General features: G+C 39.8%; 1 protein-coding gene across 2 annotated transcripts in view; it reads right to left on the reverse strand.

Moving 5' to 3' along the window:
* The window catches only part of egfem1 (EGF-like and EMI domain containing 1), a 53862-nt gene that overhangs the window by 23796 nt on the left and 10099 nt on the right, over positions 1-19967 (reverse strand). For both annotated transcript variants that reach the window (XM_032508511.1, XM_032508518.1), the window contains exons 5-15: positions 11231-11353; positions 7687-7809; positions 6054-6179; positions 5403-5525; positions 4079-4201; positions 2792-2929; positions 2539-2661; positions 2119-2241; positions 1787-2032; positions 1505-1633; positions 46-174 (exon numbers count right to left, since the gene is read on the reverse strand). In XM_032508511.1, the coding sequence (XP_032364402.1) occupies positions 46-174; positions 1505-1633; positions 1787-2032; positions 2119-2241; positions 2539-2661; positions 2792-2929; positions 4079-4201; positions 5403-5525; positions 6054-6179; positions 7687-7809; positions 11231-11353 (1506 nt within the window). The remainder of the gene's footprint in view (positions 1-45; positions 175-1504; positions 1634-1786; positions 2033-2118; positions 2242-2538; positions 2662-2791; positions 2930-4078; positions 4202-5402; positions 5526-6053; positions 6180-7686; positions 7810-11230; positions 11354-19967) is intronic.

Raw genomic sequence — 19967 nt, forward strand, 5'->3', positions numbered from 1 at the left:
TGTGTGTGTGTGTGTGTGTGTGTGTGTGTGTGTGTGTATACAAACCATCCTCGCAGAGCAGGCCCTGTACCCCAGGGGGGCACAAACACTTCCCAGTCACAGGGTCACACGAGCCTCCATTCTGACAACGGCACAGGCTGCTGCAGGCCTGCCCATAGGTGCCCTGTGGACAAGCTGGAGAGGGAGGGGGGGAAAGAGCATTGACACCTCAGTTGCAGTATACCTTAATGAATCAGAATGTGGGGAACTCCTTTGACATTGAAACATAGACTCATTTGAGTGAAGAGAAAGTAAATCAGCTAAAGATAATGTTATACAACACTTCCGTCTTCCATCCTGTCTTTCCCCATGGTGAGTGCCCTTGCCCTCCTGACACTCTTAATCTCTCTGGCCTTGTTAGCAGTTACAACATGAACCAGCTGGCTGTTTAAAATGTGGCTGTTTTAAGTGTTACGGTCCAAGGAAAAATCTGCTTAAATTCCATGTCACACTTTCTTCACAGCAGTTTTACGTTGCTGAAGATAAGCCAATTTCAAATAATCGGTGGAGGTAACAGCATTACAGACAGTGAAAATACGTCACAATTAAAATACAAACGAATGAGCAAGACAAGCTTAAATGCTACTCATGTATAGAATCTTGATCTCCAGGGTGTGTATCTCAATATTGCCACCTCAGGAGCATGTTTCTAAAAATGACAGATTGCTTCTAACGGACTTGTCCCCCGTGGTTCTCCTTTTATGATTACCAGCCGACTTAGGTTCAGACCAAAGACAGCCATTAATCATGGAGCCGAATGGGAACATGGAGGCATGCATTCTAACCCAGTAGTGGACATCCTTGGCCTCAGGCTGTGCTCTTGCCGTGGGCCCTGGCCTCGCTCCAGTAACAGACAGAATGATTCCCCCGGTGCTTTTGTGGTTTGGAGCCCATAAACAACCCAGCCTCCCACACCGAGGAGCCGACAGGTTTTGATACATGGCCCTGGATCAATGCACACAGGGAGCTATCTCATCTCTCTCTAAAACTAGACCACATTGCTATGGGTAGTTCAAATAGACCTATGGGGAAAAATTGTGTGTTGGCTAGAGAGACATTCAGTTTTTACATTCTCCAATATTAATTTAATTAAATTTCTTAAAAAATTAATTAATTTTTAAAGAAAGAGTTTGACAACCTTGTGTTATTCACATTCTTGCTAAAAGTGAGATGAGAAGATCAATACAACTCCATGTACCAAAGAGCAGTATCAATCTTTTCATCGAACTCTCGGCAAAAAAGGGAAAAAGGGTATTTCCCCAAATGCCAAATTAATTTTTCAAATAGTTACAGGACATCCTGGATGAAAAAAAGTATGTAGATGCTGTTAAGAAAAAAAATCAAGCATTTTGAGGTGAGTTGTGAAGGCAGGGTTGCGTTAGCCCACTACAGCACTACTGAAGAACTTGTGTTGCAAAGAAAACGCACAGATGCAACTCTAGATTGTCCGGTTAACTATACGTACTCTTGTTACAGATGATTCCAGTCCATCCAGCTGAACATTCACATTGGTCTCTGTTTTCCCTACACACTCCATTCACACAGTCTTCACAGCTCACACTGCAGTCATCCCCAAACGAGCCATCTAGACACACTGAAAAAGAAATGGTCAACTGAAGATAGGTTTTTCTTTTCATTACTTCCTGGTCTGGAGATTTAACAAAACAATAGGATGATATCAAGTTCATTTCTCACCAGGCATTCATCACAGTCCTGTCACTCTTTTGTCACAGGCTTTTTACTGTACCTATGCTGCTGTCCAGTCTAAGCTCTCCTCGACGCTCCCTCTGGATCTCAAATTCTTTTTCACTGTCACCACCATCGCTACCATCATCATCAATGTCATAACGGGAGTGCAAGGCTGCTGTGTACTGTAGGAGCTGAGGAGCCTTGCGGAACAGCAGGTCTGGTAATCTGTGGGCCTCCAGCTGCTCATCTGTTTCTTCCTCCTCCTCCTCCTCATCTTCTTCTTCCAATTCTCTGTTGTACAGAGCTTAACACACCCAGAACAAAATTTCAGTCGAACAATTGTAGATGGCTGAAACCCTATACTATAACTATAATACAAATGTCACTCACAAATGCAGGAGTGTTGGTCCCGATCCAAACGGAAGCCCAGTTCACAAAAACACTCATATGTTCCCAGGGTGTTGACACAGTCGTGTTCACAGCCTGAGGTCTCCGCTAGGCACTCATCAATGTCTGACAGAAGAATACACAAACAACACAGCTAAGAGAATAAAAAAGGCAAGAGAAGCCATTGTTACTGGGTGCTCAGATGGGCCTTTAAAAGAAATTCAAATCAGATGAAGACATTTCTTTTGCTTAACTTTAGAATACTCATTTAATTTAACTTTTTCTACCCATCTGGCAGTTCCTCTAGATTGCATAAAGTTTGCTCCTTAATGAGCAAAATGTTGTGTTTTGCGTGTCCTGGACAACTGTGCCACAACACAGAAAACACTAAAAAGCCCCATGCTAACAATCTGGCCTTCTTACCATCACAGCCACAGCCATCTGGATTCAGTCTGTGGCCAGCTCGGCAGCTGCACTCGTAGCCGCCTGGGTAATTTCTACAGAAGTGACGGCAGCAGGATTCTCCACTAACACATTCATCACTATCTGAGGAGGGCACGCAGTGAAGTAGAGTTGGTTTCAACAAATGGCCAGAAAGACACAAGCAGAGAGTCACAATGAAAATTAGAGAAAATTAATAAAGACAGAGAACTAGACTCAGAAGAAGAATTCTTACCTACACAGGTCTTCCTGTCCCGGTCCAGCTGGTAGCCGTGGTTGCAGGAGCACAACGGGCCGTTGGTGGTGTGCTCGCAGTGATGAGAGCAACCTCCATTGTTCTTCTCACAGCTGTTGACGATCTCCATCTCAATACCTGGAGGAGAGAGGCCCAAAACCACAATTAAAGCACATAACCAGAGCTGAAACATAATATATGAGGACTGCAACTACTATCTTTTGTTTGTCTCCGTTGCAGATGAGGAGAGAACAAAAATTCCTTCTAAGCACAGTTCAAATTACAATGCAATTAGAAAGGTAAAGTACATTTCTTTCTGCTTTTTAAGTGAACTTACCAACTACAGCCATGAATTTACAATCAACATTCGTGATGTATTCCATGAGTAAGTAAGTAAACTTTATTTACATAGCACCTTTCACAGACAAGAAGGGTCACAAAGTGCTTTACAGTAAAAACAAATAAAACAGCAACACATGAAATACTAAGGCATATTGCTAGTTAAAAGCTTGTCTAAAAAGACGTGTCTTGAGGTGTTTTTTAAAAGTTTCCACAGAATCCAAAGCTCTCAAGGGTAAAGGGAGTGAGTTCCAGAGCCTAGGAGCCACCACAGAAAAAGCATGATCACCTCTGGTTTTAAAACGTGTTCGGGGGACAGTTAAAAGGTCTTGGTCTGAAGACCTTAGAGAGCGACCAGAAGTGTGGGCATGTAATAGATCCTGGATGTAAGCGGGAGCTTGACCAAGCAAGGCTCTATAAGTAGTGATTAAAATTTTAAAATGCACTCTAAAACCTATGGTAGCCAAGAGCCTTAAGCACCGGAGTAATGTGTGATCTTAACTTTAGAATAACTGAGGATTGCTATTTTAGCCATTCCACAAATTTCCTAAAACTGTTTTTGAGCATAGGATACTTCATGCATTGCAAGCAAGCATACAAGTTAGAGGGCAGCTTACACGCAATGTGTTTATTTCTATCAACATTTTATTTTGCAGTCATAAAGCAAATGAACATTCAACAATGTTTAACTTAAAGTGTGAGTCTGCACTACGTAGTTATATCTGTTATAACAAATTGCAGTGCATCAGACACATTAAAGTGTCAGTTTTAAAGAAACAAAATAGATACTGGTGTGTTTTCTTTTTTAGAGAAGGTAAGTTTGAGACCAAAACAATCTGTTGCAAATGTAGCTAAAGTGTGCATCGTGAGTATGTTTTAGGACTCACATGCCAAATTTATTAGGAGAAATGTGAAAGGCTAATATTAATTTCCACAGTCTTTACTTACGGTAGCACTGCTTGCCATCAGCACCAAGTTCAAAGCCCGGACGACACACACAGCTGAAGGAGCCCAGCATGTTGACACAGCTGTGGGAACACTTGGCATGGCCTGAACTACACTCGTCAATGTCTATAGGAGACACAAAAAGACAAAACAAAAATCCCATGAGCATTGGAAAGTCATGATGGCAATTATCAAAGGTCAGTTGCAAAACACAAGAATCTATATCTCAAGGCAATATTGAGCATTTAAGAGCTGATGTATGTCTTCTTGTCCTCTTTAACCTAAGACAGGTGGCTAAATCAAAGTTTACTCTTAGGACCAGAAGGGCCTGGGGTTTTGTGGTTCACGCTGCTACATAAACACACACTTTTTGAAACAGATGCAAATGTACATTGTCACAAATAGTTCATACATCAACTCAGTGCCCAAACACACACACACACAAACACACACACGTCTAGGGTCTCAGGCTCTTTGGGATCAGGTACTGTAGTTAACAATGCCTTTTGTTGGGGCTGCTTTTGACACTAGTGGTTAATGAACCAAACACACTGTAATGCTCCCATAGATATCTGGATGTGGCCAGGATTTCCAAACAATGTAGCAAATACCTTATTTGTTTTTTATAGTTTCCTGGTCTGGCAATCACCAGCCCAAGCCAAGCTCAATAGATTTGAGATTCAGCAGTGGGGAGTCTGCTCTGTATTTTCTCTGCACAAGAGGCGTGACCAACAGGCATAGTTCAAATGACTCTGTACGCAATCGGATAGTCCTTCAACCAATTAGACCAATGACCCGGGTGATGCACAACAGCATCAACGGGTTGCTGCGCTGTGGTGGTGTTTGGTGGCCGCTATGTTGAATGTAAACAGGTCGCTTCTCTATCGTCATCATGTTAAACCCGCCAATGGCACGCCAGGTAGATAGGCCAGTTTGTGAGTGGTTCCAGCAAAATTGTGAACTAATGCAGGAGAATTAAACATGCAGGTTTCCAGACCAAACTGCAGGGTGAAATCAAATTGCCGGCAGAGTGGGCAGGGTTTACCCAGTCTAATAGTTTCATCAGCCTCAAATCAATACATGTCTGTTGTAGTGCATATTTGCTTTCAAAAAGAGTTTTAGTGTGGCTGTACGTTATGGAAAAATAATAATGTCATCTCTTACTGTCAACTGTGCGAAGTTTTTGAGGCTGTTTGATATATCTGCTCTTGTGTGTGTGTGTGTGTGTGTGTGTGTGTGTGTGTGTGTGGTGTGTGTGTGTGTGTGTGTGTGTTGTGTGGTGTGTGTGTGTGTGTGTGTGTGTGTGGGTGTATGTGTGATTCCTCACCTTCACAGTTCTTGCCATCTCCAGCCAGTGTAAAACCAGGTCGGCAGCTGCAGAGAACCCGGCCGCCCTCCGCAAGACACAACTGGGCGCAGCCTCCATTCCTGTCCTCACAGGGGTCTCTCACTGACACAAACACACACACACACACACACACACACACACACACACACACACACAGGCAGAGAGATGAGAGACGCACACATACACAAAAATGTAGCCATGTCAGCACAGCAGGTGATTCTCTGACCTTACTGGTTTGTTCTTAAACCCAGATATCTGAACTCCAGAATAACATGTAAATTTGACTCCTGTATGTGAAGCTTCTTATTCATAAAAATTACAAAAGTGAGTCTGGTTATGATATCTGAAAGATCCCGAGTAAAACTAACAAAAAACATTTGAAAATCCAGGAGAAATCGTAATTCCTGTTCTTTACTGTACAATAACTGTTTCCAAAGGTGCTTCTCAAGTTCCTTTTCCACTCAACTTCCTCTCTTCCTACCTTATTTCTGCTGTAATTTGGTCCAATTTGCAACTTCAGAAGCACCTTACTCATTTCAGAAGGATAACCAACTCTACTGAACACTGTTTGTCCAGCAACGTCTGATATATTCAAGCATCATATAAACATTTGTTGGCAAAAGGACTTACATTCACAGTGTCTCCCATCTCTCTTCAGCTGATAGTTCTTTCGACAGTCACATTTGTAGTGATTGTTCCCCATGTCCAAACACTTATGCTCACATCCACCATTCAATACCAAGCAAGAGTTCACAGCTTATGAGGAAGAAAGACACAGAAACAAACATGGTAGATAAGCATAAACACACATAAGCTCTGGTGTTCAATTACAGAATTAATAGATTAACTCTGATCAGTTTTAGGATATTTAAAATCTGAACTCACACAGGTTGACAGGTATAATTGAATTTGTTGGCAATCTAAAATGGATTTCACACATCAACTCTGCCGCAGTGTAATTATGGAAAACTCTAGGGTAATGGATGGAAACTTAAAAATAATGGCCAAGCCGGGTCCAATGGGTACTGCTAGTTACTTTCTAATGATCTTTACATCCCATTACTCCTCTGATTTAATGATGTGCCAAATATGAAAATCAGCTGTGTGCCTTCTGGGTGCTTTAAACACAGACATGATGACACAGATGGGCTGCCAAAGAGAGAACGGCTGGCCTTTAACATTGATGACTTCAACAGACACAATTAGCTATCCCTCTGCCTCCATCGCTATCCTTAACCACAATGCTTCAGTTAAAAATGTATTAAAAAAATTAGACCACGAGCAAAAAAGGAGTTCTGATTTTTAGCGAGTAGCAAATTCACTCATTACCCACAGGTTTTATGGCGCTAAAGTGGGGTAAAGTACTTTGTTATGATATCAGTCTGGTTTGTTTAGACAAGTGGGCGTGGTTAGCTAAGGGACAGAACTGATATGAAATATGACACATGAGGAAGCGTGTTTGTGTGAAGCTGATTTGGCGCGGAGGACGCGGTGAATGGGGAGGATGTGGTGGATGACGTAGGATGCGGAGGATGCGGAGGATGCGGAGGATGCAGGGGATGCAGAGCAGCGGACACAGAACAAAGGTTACTCCCGACAGTGTGGTCGCCAAAGCAAGCAGCCATCTTCAAATGCAAACGAGACTGCGTCTGGGTGAGTCAGTTTAACACAGCACAACACCTCTTGGTAGGAAAGTATACGTCGTCCAGGCCATCTTAGTATCATTCTCACGTTAAACGCAACACACACGGAGAGGGACAGGGTAGATTAGCTTTGTAACAACTTTAACATCTTATATTTTCCCTTTCAAATCCGATTTTCCCACAAGACACAGAGATTCATCACAGAAGCTCAGAAATCCTATTTTTTGAAGTGTAGCATAATTAAAAAACAGATATGGGGATAATCTTCCAGGTGTTCTCACGAACGGCTAACACTGTCAGATTTGGTAGTTGTGGTTCTAATACATTCATATTATATAATCTTAGAGTAGTATCAATCTTCTCATCTAACTCTTGACAAAAAAGGGAATAAGCGTATTTCTCAAAATATCAAACTATTCCTTTACAGAGCAGCTATCTAACCCTTAAGCCTTATTTTCAGACTGCATTGTATATATATGTCATTCCTCTATGCAACTAAGAAAATGTTTGCACAAATCCAGTGATATTATTAAGGAAGAAAATGCAGTGCATGGGAAGGAGTGAATTGACTTTCAAATTGGTTAGCACAAGTGCAATAAATACTTCTGTTTAGTACTTACCAATGCAGGTCCGACCATCAGCGTGCATGCGGAAGCCTTCGCTGCACTCACAGTAATAAGAGCCTGGTGTGTCAACACACGTTTGTTGGCATCCTCCATTCAGCTCTTCACACTCATTAACATCTGAACACACACACACACACACACACACACACACACACACACATATACACACACACATATACTCATAACCATGCACAGACAAAAGCTCATTAATAAACTACTCACAACTGAATATTGCCATAAACCACAAGACTGCACAATAACAAGAACCACTTTAGCAGACATTAAAACATCAGACTTGCTAGGAATGTCAGTCTGCTTCTGACTGTGTGAAGGGCTTCATTTATGAGCATGCTAGTCCTGAACATGGCATAATTTAAAAGCCCATATAAACAGCCTCTTTGCTTGGTTGAATTATGACTGAGAGCGACGACTGAGAGCAATTGTAGGGAAATAAAAAATGTAAGCTTAAATTGAGCTGTTTTTTGCGTTTTCAACTTTGAAGTAGTCTAATTAAACATTCCATATGCAGCAAGCCAAATAGAGTTAAATGAAAAACATGTTTTAAATATTACAGATTTCATTGTAATTGTATAATTTTGACCAGATCTCAAATTTATTCTCTGTGTTATATTGTTGCTACTTGTGAGTATGTCAACTATCATATTTAAGCCCAATTATCGCCACTTCCTATTTTAATAATTAAAAAAATACAAAATAACTATATTGAAAAGTTCTGAGGGCCATTGAGCAAGAAACGGAATCACCACCAACACAATACCACACTGACCCTGTGCTCTGACTCCTATAATGTCTTTGGGATGAAATGATGAATGGCTTATCACGCTGTTTGTGCATTAGTGTGCATGCAATCAATTTGTTTCCTGCGCAGGTAGGAATTGCATAAGGCTGCACATGTGTCAGACTGAGGCTCATGTTCTACAGAGACAAGAGCAAACTAAAGGAAAACAATGTACTTGAATATTCTACTCAAGGATAATCAAGCTTTACTACACATCTGGAAAAAACATCACACATCCGCCCTAATCTCCTCCCGGTTGTCATCTCTGACCCGCAAGGGCTTTTTTGGGCTCACATTAGTGATGACTGAGTAGATGTGTGTGAGGGGAAAATAATGTTGTAATTTACCTTTTAGGAGGGGGGAGGGTTGTTAAACACTAAGCATGTGGTTTAGTTTATTTGAGAATGCAACACTACCATCATTTTGGTTCTTCAAAGGTCAAAGCACTTCTAGAGTAGTGCACATATTAAAAATTGTTTTCAAATTGTTTGCCTGTGTGCGTGCGTGAGTATTTCCCTGCACTCTCGCCACTCTGACAGACCTGTGGGAATAGCCGTCTCCAAAATGATCTCAAGACTATTTTAATTAGCTTGTTTCCAATAGTAGGAGCTAAAGGGAAAAGGGGAGGTGTGTGTGTGTGTGTGTGTGTGTGTGTGTCTGTGTGTGTGGTGGTGGTGGTGGTGTGGGGGGCGGGGGTGATAATGGAGGCTTTTCACCAGTAAAATAATCCTTTTCATACCCTGCACATAGTGTGATTGAGGGATTTAAATTAATTTTCCCAATTTATTACAACATCCGTTTGAGCACGGAAACAAATAATCACTAGACAATGGCCAATGAAAGATTACATAATCATGAACCTGTCATTCTGGGCTATTTTGTACTTTAACACTTCGGCAGCTATTGCAGAGGATGCCTAACATGCAAAACAATAGACTCTGGGGGAGGTTTGTTAAGGTTAATATACTTATTTGTCACCTCATGTGAGAGGATTTTATTGGGAGACACACAATGGCTGCTTTTCACCGGTGGGTGGGGTGGTGTGTGCAAGGGTGGGAGTGATGGTGGGGGTGTTGGAGGTTGAGGGGAACAAGGTCTGCAAGGTATTGCGTGACACTGTCTGGCTCGAAGCAGAGCTGCTGAGCGAGCATCTACAACTAGACAAGGTGAAAGACCAAACATTTGGGAGCGCTGCTTTGGTGGCAGAAAGAAATGAACAGGTGGTGTTTAGAATGAACTCCACAGCAAATGAATTTACTAAAAACAGAAGAGGATCAGAGGCACTCATGGTGTGAGAGCAAACATTTGTTGTGTGTGACCATTATAGTATGTGCTTGCTATAGCACTTAGCATGACTAACATGATCAGTTCTTTCAATCTTGACTACATTTTTACCTGAATTAATTTGCTTAAAAGAGCACCACAGAGAGACAACTCAGTGGACTCTAAATGTCGAGGGAATTGATCTCACACATTTCCAGTTTCCAAAATGGAAGAAATTCTGAAAACAACTTCTTCACTGGTTATGTTTCATCAACAGTTCAAACCTCTCTGTCTTCCCCCATAAATACGACCACACATACAATTTACACAAAAGCCCGTAAAATACAAACTTGACAGCTGCTGAAGCTGCTTCAGTTTGTCTTCTCCACTGGTTAAACTTTAAATTATTACTAAGTCTCAATATCCTGTCTCAAAGGTTAAAGAGCAGGGGTAATTGTTCTCACCTGTAGCTCTAAAGAACAAATGGGCTTCAGTGCCCAGCACTAACTATATATTAACATATTTCTGTCAGCTGAGACGGGCAAACTGAGAAACCATGCTGTCTGAGAAGAAAACCTTTTTAATAGAAGTGCTATGTGTGTGGTTGCTTCAGCCCTTTACAGCCTGAAGTCTAGACGGTTAAGTAGATTTCAGTTTGGCAACTTAATTTGGACAACTGAATTTTGATGACCTGACCTTTCTGCACAATTGTAAGGGCCTTAAAATCACTCAAATGGATGACATATTATCCTAGAAAACCTTTATTTTATGCATCTAGAAAATTTGGCAACCAACACACCAATGTTTTTGGTAACATGTATTTAGCATGCCAGCTGTGCAGCGTAAAAATGTTGGATCTTTGTCAAACAATGTTTTCTTTAAAACTCCATGAGCTGGAAAGTTGTGTTTTTGTATACTAGGATTAGGTACAGGAAGAACCATGAATTTAAAGGCACGCTGAAGAGTTATTGAATGAGTGGGTTCCTATATTGTTTTTGGGAGACTTAAGATCTCAAGCTGATGTAAACAATGCATGTTTCAGAACACCAAAGAAAATCTTGGCAAATGTTTTATGAGGTTGAAAATGGATTCAACATGTTTGCTAGGCCTAACTTTATAATGACAGCTTCATATGATAAACTTATAATTTAACCCATTATGTGCTATAACACATGCTGTTCATATTTCCAAAGCAGAGGAATGCATTTGTTATAAAACTAAAAGTAAGTTGTTGCAGTATTTGTCATGTGTAAAATTTTGTAAGGGGAAAAATTATTTTTTTAAATCATGGGCTTGTCATATTTTGTGTTTGTTTGAAAACATGTCAGACATCTTTATTGGTAAATTCATTTTCATTCTAACATTTAAAAAAAACACAAATTCTTGAAACAGGACAGGAAGCCCCAGCCGGCCAGAGAGCTTTCTACAATCTGTCCATGTTGGTGCACAGCAGCTACATCTAGACGTCCATCTTACCGTGACATGCCTTGCCATCTGGCCCCAGCCGACTTCCTTCAGGACACTTGCAGTAGTAGCTGCCGATGGTGTTGCAACAGTATCCCTCACAGCCACCTTCATCTACTTCACATTCGTTAACATCTGAAAGAAAAGGATTAAAAGGTCAGATTTACTAACATAATGCACAGTCAATGAAACAGAAAGGTTTTTTCTTTTAGCTAAACGTTCTCACTCTTCCTTTGTACAAGTTCCTTCTTATGTTGTTTAGTTATTTCCCTTTTCAGCAGAAAGGAAACCAACAAAACCTTTACAGCGTTTACTTTCACTCATCACTTTGGAGAGCATGACCCTGCTGGCTCTTGAGGCAATCTCAGTGACAGAAATTCTTTGATGCCAGGGAACTGGAACATGTGAAAAAAAACAAAAAACAAGTGGTCTGAGTTTTTTGCCAATCTTTAAGAATCAATGTGCTCCAAAAAAACAGCAGAAGCTCAATTTGCATATTCCCACATGTTGTAAGATGTGAGAACTTTATGAGAAATTGAAAATGATCTCCACTCTCCAGAATCTTCTTCCTTATCACTTCATTGCATCAGCTATTTCCAAACAAGCCTTACGTTTGCCAACTCTGTAAAGCATAAAAACTGTTTTCATGGTCTTCCTATGTTTCTTATGTTCTTAATCATCTCTAAGGGGGAAATGGTTTCCAGGTTGGTTACTTGTTTAGCTCTTGTACACCCGCAAAATCCCTCAGGCTCCACATACTGCATATTGATTTTCATCAGCTGTGCTGTCACTAACAAAGAATGTCTTTTAACATCAGACTTTGCTATAAACAAAAGTGCTTTCTCAATTATTAACATCATTATGGCTACCAGTGTTACATTCATAGTGTACTGATCACTGGCTTAAATGTGTAACAGGAAAAAGTTGACTAATGTCACTGATGGTTTCTGCAACTTAAAGTAGTTTGTTTCTGATTAAATATATGTCATCATATTCAAGTAATATAGAAAAACCATGTGGGGGTAAACAGAATATACTTGCTTTGTATGTGGTGTTACATAAAATATATCAAAACAGAGTTTATGATAGATTTTATTTTATTTTTTACAAATTAAGTTGAAAAAACAATTGTTTCTGTCAATTTTCCTGTGCTAGAAATGCATGTACCCCTGATATTGTTTCATGCCTTTGTTATAAGTGGAAATAGTATGTGTATTTACAAGAGGTAAGAGGAATCTTTGATGCCTGTTAGATGGGGGTCAATGAGTACTTTCCAATGGAAACTATTATTCTCTTGTGTGAAAAGCAAATGTAAAATGTTCCTGGACAAAGTATTCCATTTAATGTCTATAGATCTCCGTATGAACTTTATCCTTATGCTTGTAGAAACTGATAAACTGACGTTACTGCCACAGCAGTTCTAGTTTATGAGGCAGCAACTTAGCCAAACCTTTTAAAGCCTTCAGGAGATGGTGACAGAGAGATGCATTGCACTTGCATGGACACCCCCTGTCAAAGAGGAAGACTAAGGTAACAGAGAAGACAGGAAATGTCATTTAGTATTGTCCCCCATCTGTTACACGACTTAACGAGATTCCTTGGCTGCATGTTGAGCAATAGTGTGTTTATCTTTGAATGACAGAAACAGAAATTTCAGAAGCACGACTTGGGCAGACAATTTTTAAATAAAAAAGACAGGAGTCAGCAGAAGGTAGAGATCAGCATGCTCGAGTTAACAAGACATTTGCCACTTTGTTTGTGTTGATGAAGAGTACATGGTAAATCCAGGTCTGCTTATATAATCATGGTGTATCACATTACAGATTGTTACTCAATTGCAATTAACCCACAGTTGCCTGTGGCTCTTCTTTAATAAACAAGGAAGTGCATCTGTCTGTCTTAAAACTTGCAATTAAGGTTTTGAATACTTGTTTAGGCTTTGTGTGGGCACCGTGTATTGTCCCATCCCCTGGTGTTTAGGCATTTATGTAAAGGTTAATCTAAAGCACATACTGTTAAATGCATTGCCAATAAGCAAAAGCCAACATAGATGCACTTGAAAGCCACTTTGGTAAAAAACTTGAAAACAATTTTTGCTCAAGGTCATGTGTACACTGTATTTTAGCTGTTTCTCTAACCAGGAAGATACCCATGGCGCATGGACAACTTGGCCAGTATTAGAAACAGACAATGGTATGATAATCAGCCCTGTATTGCTCAGCTAGAATGTGTTTTCCTCCCTATGTGTGTTATGAATGTACAAAAAACACATTGACGCAAAATCGCACAAAAACCACAGCAGTCCATGACGGCAAAATTGTCTCCAGCTTACCATGTGAGATCCATTATCAATGCTCTATTCAGATTGTTTTAAGCAATGGGGTACAAAACACAGTAGTTTCGAAAAGTGGTGCTAAATTATTATGACCACGTGTATTTCCCTATAATCTTCCCCGTAGAGAGGAAGAAATATGAACGTTTGTTACAGTAGGTGAAACAAACCATAGAAGAACAGCAACTGAAGCAAGTTCACAGAAACAAATGTTTTTCTTCAGTAGTTATTAGTACTTACTGCAGCAGTTATTAAAGGGTAACAAGAGTAAGGAAAATGGAAACACTGCAAAAATGTTGGTTATACTGTTGAATTGTGGAATTGTTGGTAATGTCGCCCTTACGTGCTGTCTGTAGAATTTTGCAGGACCTCAGAAACTAAGGATGGGTCGCCATGATTGTGTTTTAGGCCACACCCACACTTGGTTTCTAAGGGCAGGCAGTGTAATCACATTTGGAGAGGCAGACTTTGTTTCAGAAATTTCTACAGATGATGATTAATTGAGCCGATTGTCTAAAATTTAGTCTTTGCTGCATGCACATACTTATACTTATGTTACTTATGTGCATTTTCCCCTCATCAATGGATAATCAAATGGCAGGGTGACCTTGCTCACAGCAGTTGGCTACCCTGCCGTGGCTTTTACAAGCCTTTACTTATACAGAAGTCCAGCATTCAGCACATTTCCCCTCACTAAGGGGGGATCTAAAAGCCCTTCTGTCTAAACCTGAAACAGTTGCATGCTGAGGAACAACCCTGCTCTGCACTTTTCATTAACTAATAGGGAAGTGACATGGCCCCCTAACCTCAGGGCTATGCCCCCTTTCACGTCCCAACTTTGATCCCGTAGTTCCTGAAAGCCATTATGAGCTCTCAAGATCAGCTTAGGGTCATTTGCCATCATCATCAAGAAGATAGCGAGCAGAGAGAGAAACCAAATTTGAACAAACATTAAAAATTCAGGACCTGACAGGGCATTGAGGAAGGTTCTGTGCAACATGATATTTACAAGGCAGCAACTAGGCAGCAGTCAGTGATGCTTAGCATGTGGTGACCAAACTGCACTGCCAGCCAACTCATGACCATTTGCAAACATAACCCTTGTTTTAACTGCAGGCTCAAATAAAGACAGAATTTAACACAGTTTCATGATCCAGGTTTCCTAATGTTGCTATTTTTGACTTTGTGGCTTGGCCTTTCAAAAATGTCATCAGTCATGCTCTGCGTCTCTGACCAAACCATTTGACAGTCATCAAATGAACATTATTCGGGAGTAAAAGTGCTTTAACAGGACAACGAGATTAACTGACTTGTTAGTGACTCTTGGACCAAACATTCAGGAAAAGATTTAACTACATAACGTATCATCATTTGAGGATTGAGCTACAAAGATGGAATAAAATATAAGTACATTTACTGAACGCAAGTCTGTCGTGCATGCAGCCAAAAAAATACACTGGTTTGCACAATGGATTGAACAACAATCAGCGTGAGGGAGGTGAAGAGAAATTGTAATACCTACAAAGATGGTGGCAAGCGATAAGCCCAAAAACAAACTTTTAAACATCTCTCCAGAAACTAGTCACAGATGCTTTGTTTTTCTAGTCTATGGACACACATAGACTTTTAGACCAAAACGTAAGTGTCCTGGAGGTTGGAATGACTTTTATTCATTGTCGTACATAAACAGGATTGCTAATAGAAAAGTAATCATAAATATTTCCAGATGGGGCAAGTTAAACCTTCACCTTGTGCCTAACAAGAGCTCTCAGATGCTCATTGTGAACCATGGCCTTGAGTAGTTTATATCCTTATTAACACAGTATATCTCATTACATGTATACTGTACCTGTAAACAGCCCCTTGCTGTCTCTCAGAACCCAAAAACAATCTGGTTAACTGTGACCCACACAAAGTATTCATAGAAACCAAATCTATTTGACTTTGAATCTGAACAGTGTTTCTCACACATGTTGGCATTACGATGCCATGGTTCAGCATCGGGGGATGTATCACACAGGCCGCCCATACACATGCATTACACATATGCATGCATGTGTTATGCATTATTTAAATAAGTCTTCACGGACCTGTCCGATATCAATAGGGAACTATTATCCTCTAAGATAAAAGTTCTCAAAAATATAACATTATCAAAACAAGTTGAGCATTTCCCTAATGCATCCAGTACACTACAAATTCATGTTCATTGCCTTTGAAAAGATGCGCTTTTATTGCTAAGATATTTTGGGGAAACTGTCCTTCCATGATTCTCTTTCTGTCAAGCAGGACAACAAATCATGATATCATGGAAACCCGACAGTAACAAACTTGTCACCCAGTATTGTTTAGGTATAAAAGCAACACATACTTATTAAAAATGTTATAAAACACCATGGCCATCTCTTTGGGTCCATGACCCCTGATACCCAAACTGCTTTCTTTTCCTCAATATTTAAAAGTCCTGACTCTTTTGTGTGGCCTTCTGAGCTCATACATACAAATCTGGATGATCAATCTTCTTCTCAGTGATGGACTGACAGGATAGATAGCACATAGCATTTCAGTCAACAGAGAGACATTATGTTATACATTTTGGAAGCAAATCTGTATTTCTTCTGTTTCCCTATCTTTTGAACTCAGCCATTCTCCAATTTCTTTGTGCTGTTTTACATGCAACTTTGAAATACTATTATTTTTCAAATTCGTAGTTCAGAGTCAAATGGAAAGTGTTGGTCTCTTGTTGGTTTGTGAATGGTGACGATAAGGGTTTCCCATCAGGTAATGGAGAGAACAGACAGCTGCTGGAATGTTCTTGTGTTCTCTGTAGACAAACATCGGCCAAGGAGCCCGATTCCTGCTTATCTCATTAAGTGTTATTTACATTACTTTTTCTACAGTATGGAACCTCCCCTGTCCAATTTCTACAAGGACCAATGCTGTTCCTCCCTCAAAAAAACCTACTTTGACATTACATAAATCAACAAACCTACAACCATGTGTCTATTCCCCTCATGTTAAAAACGTTAGGCAAAAAAAGTCCGGATCAATAACTGAATCAGCAGGCCTCAGCTGCGAGGTGTTTCTCTCATTGCTGTTTGATGAATGTGGAGGGCTTGTATCTCAGACCTCAGTGTTTGGGAGTGATCCTCAGACCTTAAGTGATTTACAGCATCTTCCTTTCAAGATGGAAATTTTGTCTCTGGCAGGAATTATTCATATTTGCTACAGGTCTCTATTCCCACATTTCTCTTGTAACAAATGGAAATAGAAAAGGAATGCAACATAGCAAACAACTTGTCAAAGTCTAAGAAGAAAGTTTGCAATATTCATGTCTTAAAACCAACGTCTCAATTAATTTTCCAAAAGTAAAGATATTTGATATTGCAACATCCGCTCTTCAAATAACCATAGGGGGCCAAATGAGAACTGTCATAACCGGAAACATTCTGCTGCTCTTTTAAACATCAGAAGGACTAATGTAGAGACAGCAAATAAGGCTGTAAAACCACTGTGGTTTGTAATATTTCAATGCTGAGATGTTCCACCTGATGATTTGATAGGCTCACTCCCATCTCCCTTTTCCTTTGCCCCATCAGCTCTTTGAATTCTTCTTTGGCCTTATGGCAGCCAGTAATGCACTCATTTTAATCTGCAAGCTGAAAATGCAGGGCGATGAAACATATTGCTTATTATATTATTATTTATCATTCAATGGCTCTGTACATTGCTGCAGCTGCATTGCTGCGGTGATGTGTGCATTTACTGTTTTGAAAATGTTTTGGTAAGCACTAAGTGGTAGACACAAAGTGTTGTTTGGATTTAATTATCTAATCAACCAATGCTCTCAGTTCTGAGTACTATCTCTCATACTCCTCACAATCCACTTGTGTCCAAACTGAAATTTGACAACAAACATTTCCCAGATTAAAATAGAATTGTGTACTGGTTACTCAGATGATGAATCCTACTGACCTACTTTTCCTATAGCACCACCATGAAATGGATATTGTAAGTTTTGAGTAAAATGTTTTAACACGTTTTTTTTCCCTTGGGAAAGTTGGCTACCATGACAGAAAACCAGTTGCACTTTCTGGTTACTTTAAAGAGCATTTTAAGCAGAGGAAAGAAAGATTTATCAAGGACTGTCAGGAAAAACACAAGAACCTGTGAACTAGACCAAAGGCCAAAGGTTGTTCATAGACAGCTGAGGAGCTTTAAAGAACCTGTCACAGAGAGGAAGGTAAGCTTCAACAATCAGCTTATAGTAAAGTCAAGACAAACAGGGATTGTTTTCAGGATGTTGCATTGAATGAAATGGACGGTTGGCTTGTGAAAGGGATCCAATCAATCAAGGCTTTCACTTCTGAGGAAGAAAATCAATTGTCCTCATTTCCTCATTCAAACACACAACAATAGATTGAAACACAGAGGTAGTGTTTGAGTCACATTTTGATCAAGATGGGAACTAGCATTGGAAAACTACATGTATTTCTCCCTCTCTTCTCACTGGTGTCAATATAAGGTTTTGGACCACATGGTCACATGCTTCTACCACCTCACACCAGCAGCTTAAATGTTTCCCATTTGTCCCTTAAACACAGCATTTATGCTCTAATAAAATGGGGATTCTTTTAGAGACTGTAAAGTTTATGCTTAAATCAGATGGGACAGTCTTAGTAGGACAGTTTTGCCACTTAATGTGCACCTATTTCTTATCTTTTGTCTTTTTTCTTTGTTTCCTCACAGATGAGTTGAATGATCAAAACGGGGTGCTGTTCTAATTTTTTAAGCAGACACTGACCCATTGGATACAGGTTGCACATTTAGCCCACAAACTGAAGTACATGCACAGAATGTGATTCATAATCAGTCAGTCATTAACAAAACTGCTTTAATTGCCACAATTGTATATTCTTTAGTATTAATAATGATACAATGAACTGCAAGTTCATGAACTAATAAACAACAGTGAACAACATGACTTACTGTAAATCTTAGGCCCTGTTTACACATACATGGTTATTTTGACAAATGGAGATATTTCCCTTCGTTTGTGCCCTTCGTTCGCACACAAACAGAGAATTCGCCTCTGAAAATTAGTCTTTCTAAAAAAAACTCTGGCCAGAGTGGAGAGTTTTGAAATTTTTGTTTGCACTTTTGCATGTAAACTGAGACAAACAGAGGTTTAAGCAGCCAAGGAAGTGAGGAAGAGAAGAGAGAGGAAGTGATTTGTGACTGTTGTTGCTATTTTTGGGATTTTGATTGGCTAACCTGGATGTGAGCTTCTTGTTACACTGCAACCTACAGATCTGGCATGCTTTTGACGGCATTGATGGCATATCTACACAGGTAAGTGTAAATGAACACTTTTTTTGGAAAACTGACAAGTGTGCACAATTTTATTTTTTAAAATAGCCGGCCACATGTAAACGTAGTCTTAGAGGGTATTCCATTCAAGGGATTCAGGAAAGGATGTGCAAGAAAGTGTCAATTCACACATGCACAGTGTGAAGGGTAAGTCAATGGGGTGTTTACATTAGTCTGAACATTTTTTTCTAATCCCACAGTCTTGAGAACTTAAGTCTATAATTGAGATGATGATCCTACCAGATTTAAGTTGTTAATGAACAAATGTGTTCTGAAACAACACATGGACCCTTAAAGTCCATCCTTTTGCTCTTCATTTCCGTGAAAGCATCTGTCAACTTCTACATCTGGAAAAGCCATCCTGTTTGCTTCACCAGCATATAGGAGAGAAAATGTTTTCCACAGTGAGTATGAAACGTGGTTGTAGATTTAAATGCCTTATGTTCAGCAAATATGAGACTACTTGGCATCTCACAGACTGACTTTACTTTTGTGCTTAGAGTGATTGTAAAATGTTGTGTACAAATAGATACTAACATTGGACTAGACTTAATCCATGACTGTAAAGTTAACCATGAAACATCTAGAAAAACATCCTGTAACACACAGCTTCAATACTATTTACTAGTGTCATGAATTGGACCTGTTCCCCTGATGCGTACTGTAGGTGCCTGTTGAAGCAATAGCTCTTCCCAACATGAAAATGAGCTCAGCTCTATGACAGCCTTCTACAAAACGACAAAGGTGAAAAACAGCATATTCCATATTCCAAAAAGAGCAAAAGTTGACAGTAAAGCTAGACTCCAAAATGCTCATACTAAAAATAATCACCTTCATTCCCTTTTCTGTAACCAAATAGCTGCGCTACGGGTCCAAAAGTTGGATTTTATCCAGTGTTTTGATTAATGAGAGTCAAAATAAGCCTATATTTCTTTAGCAATCTTGCTCAAAGGCCGTTATTAGTTAGTAAAGTGAGGGTGATTGATCTCTGCAAGTAAGTTTATTTAATGCTAACACTTCATGGCCATAGCCGACCCATGTTCAAGG

The sequence above is a fragment of the Etheostoma spectabile genome, chromosome 3 (assembly GCF_008692095.1).
Source record: "Etheostoma spectabile isolate EspeVRDwgs_2016 chromosome 3, UIUC_Espe_1.0, whole genome shotgun sequence".
Lineage (NCBI taxonomy): Eukaryota > Metazoa > Chordata > Actinopteri > Perciformes > Percidae > Etheostoma > Etheostoma spectabile.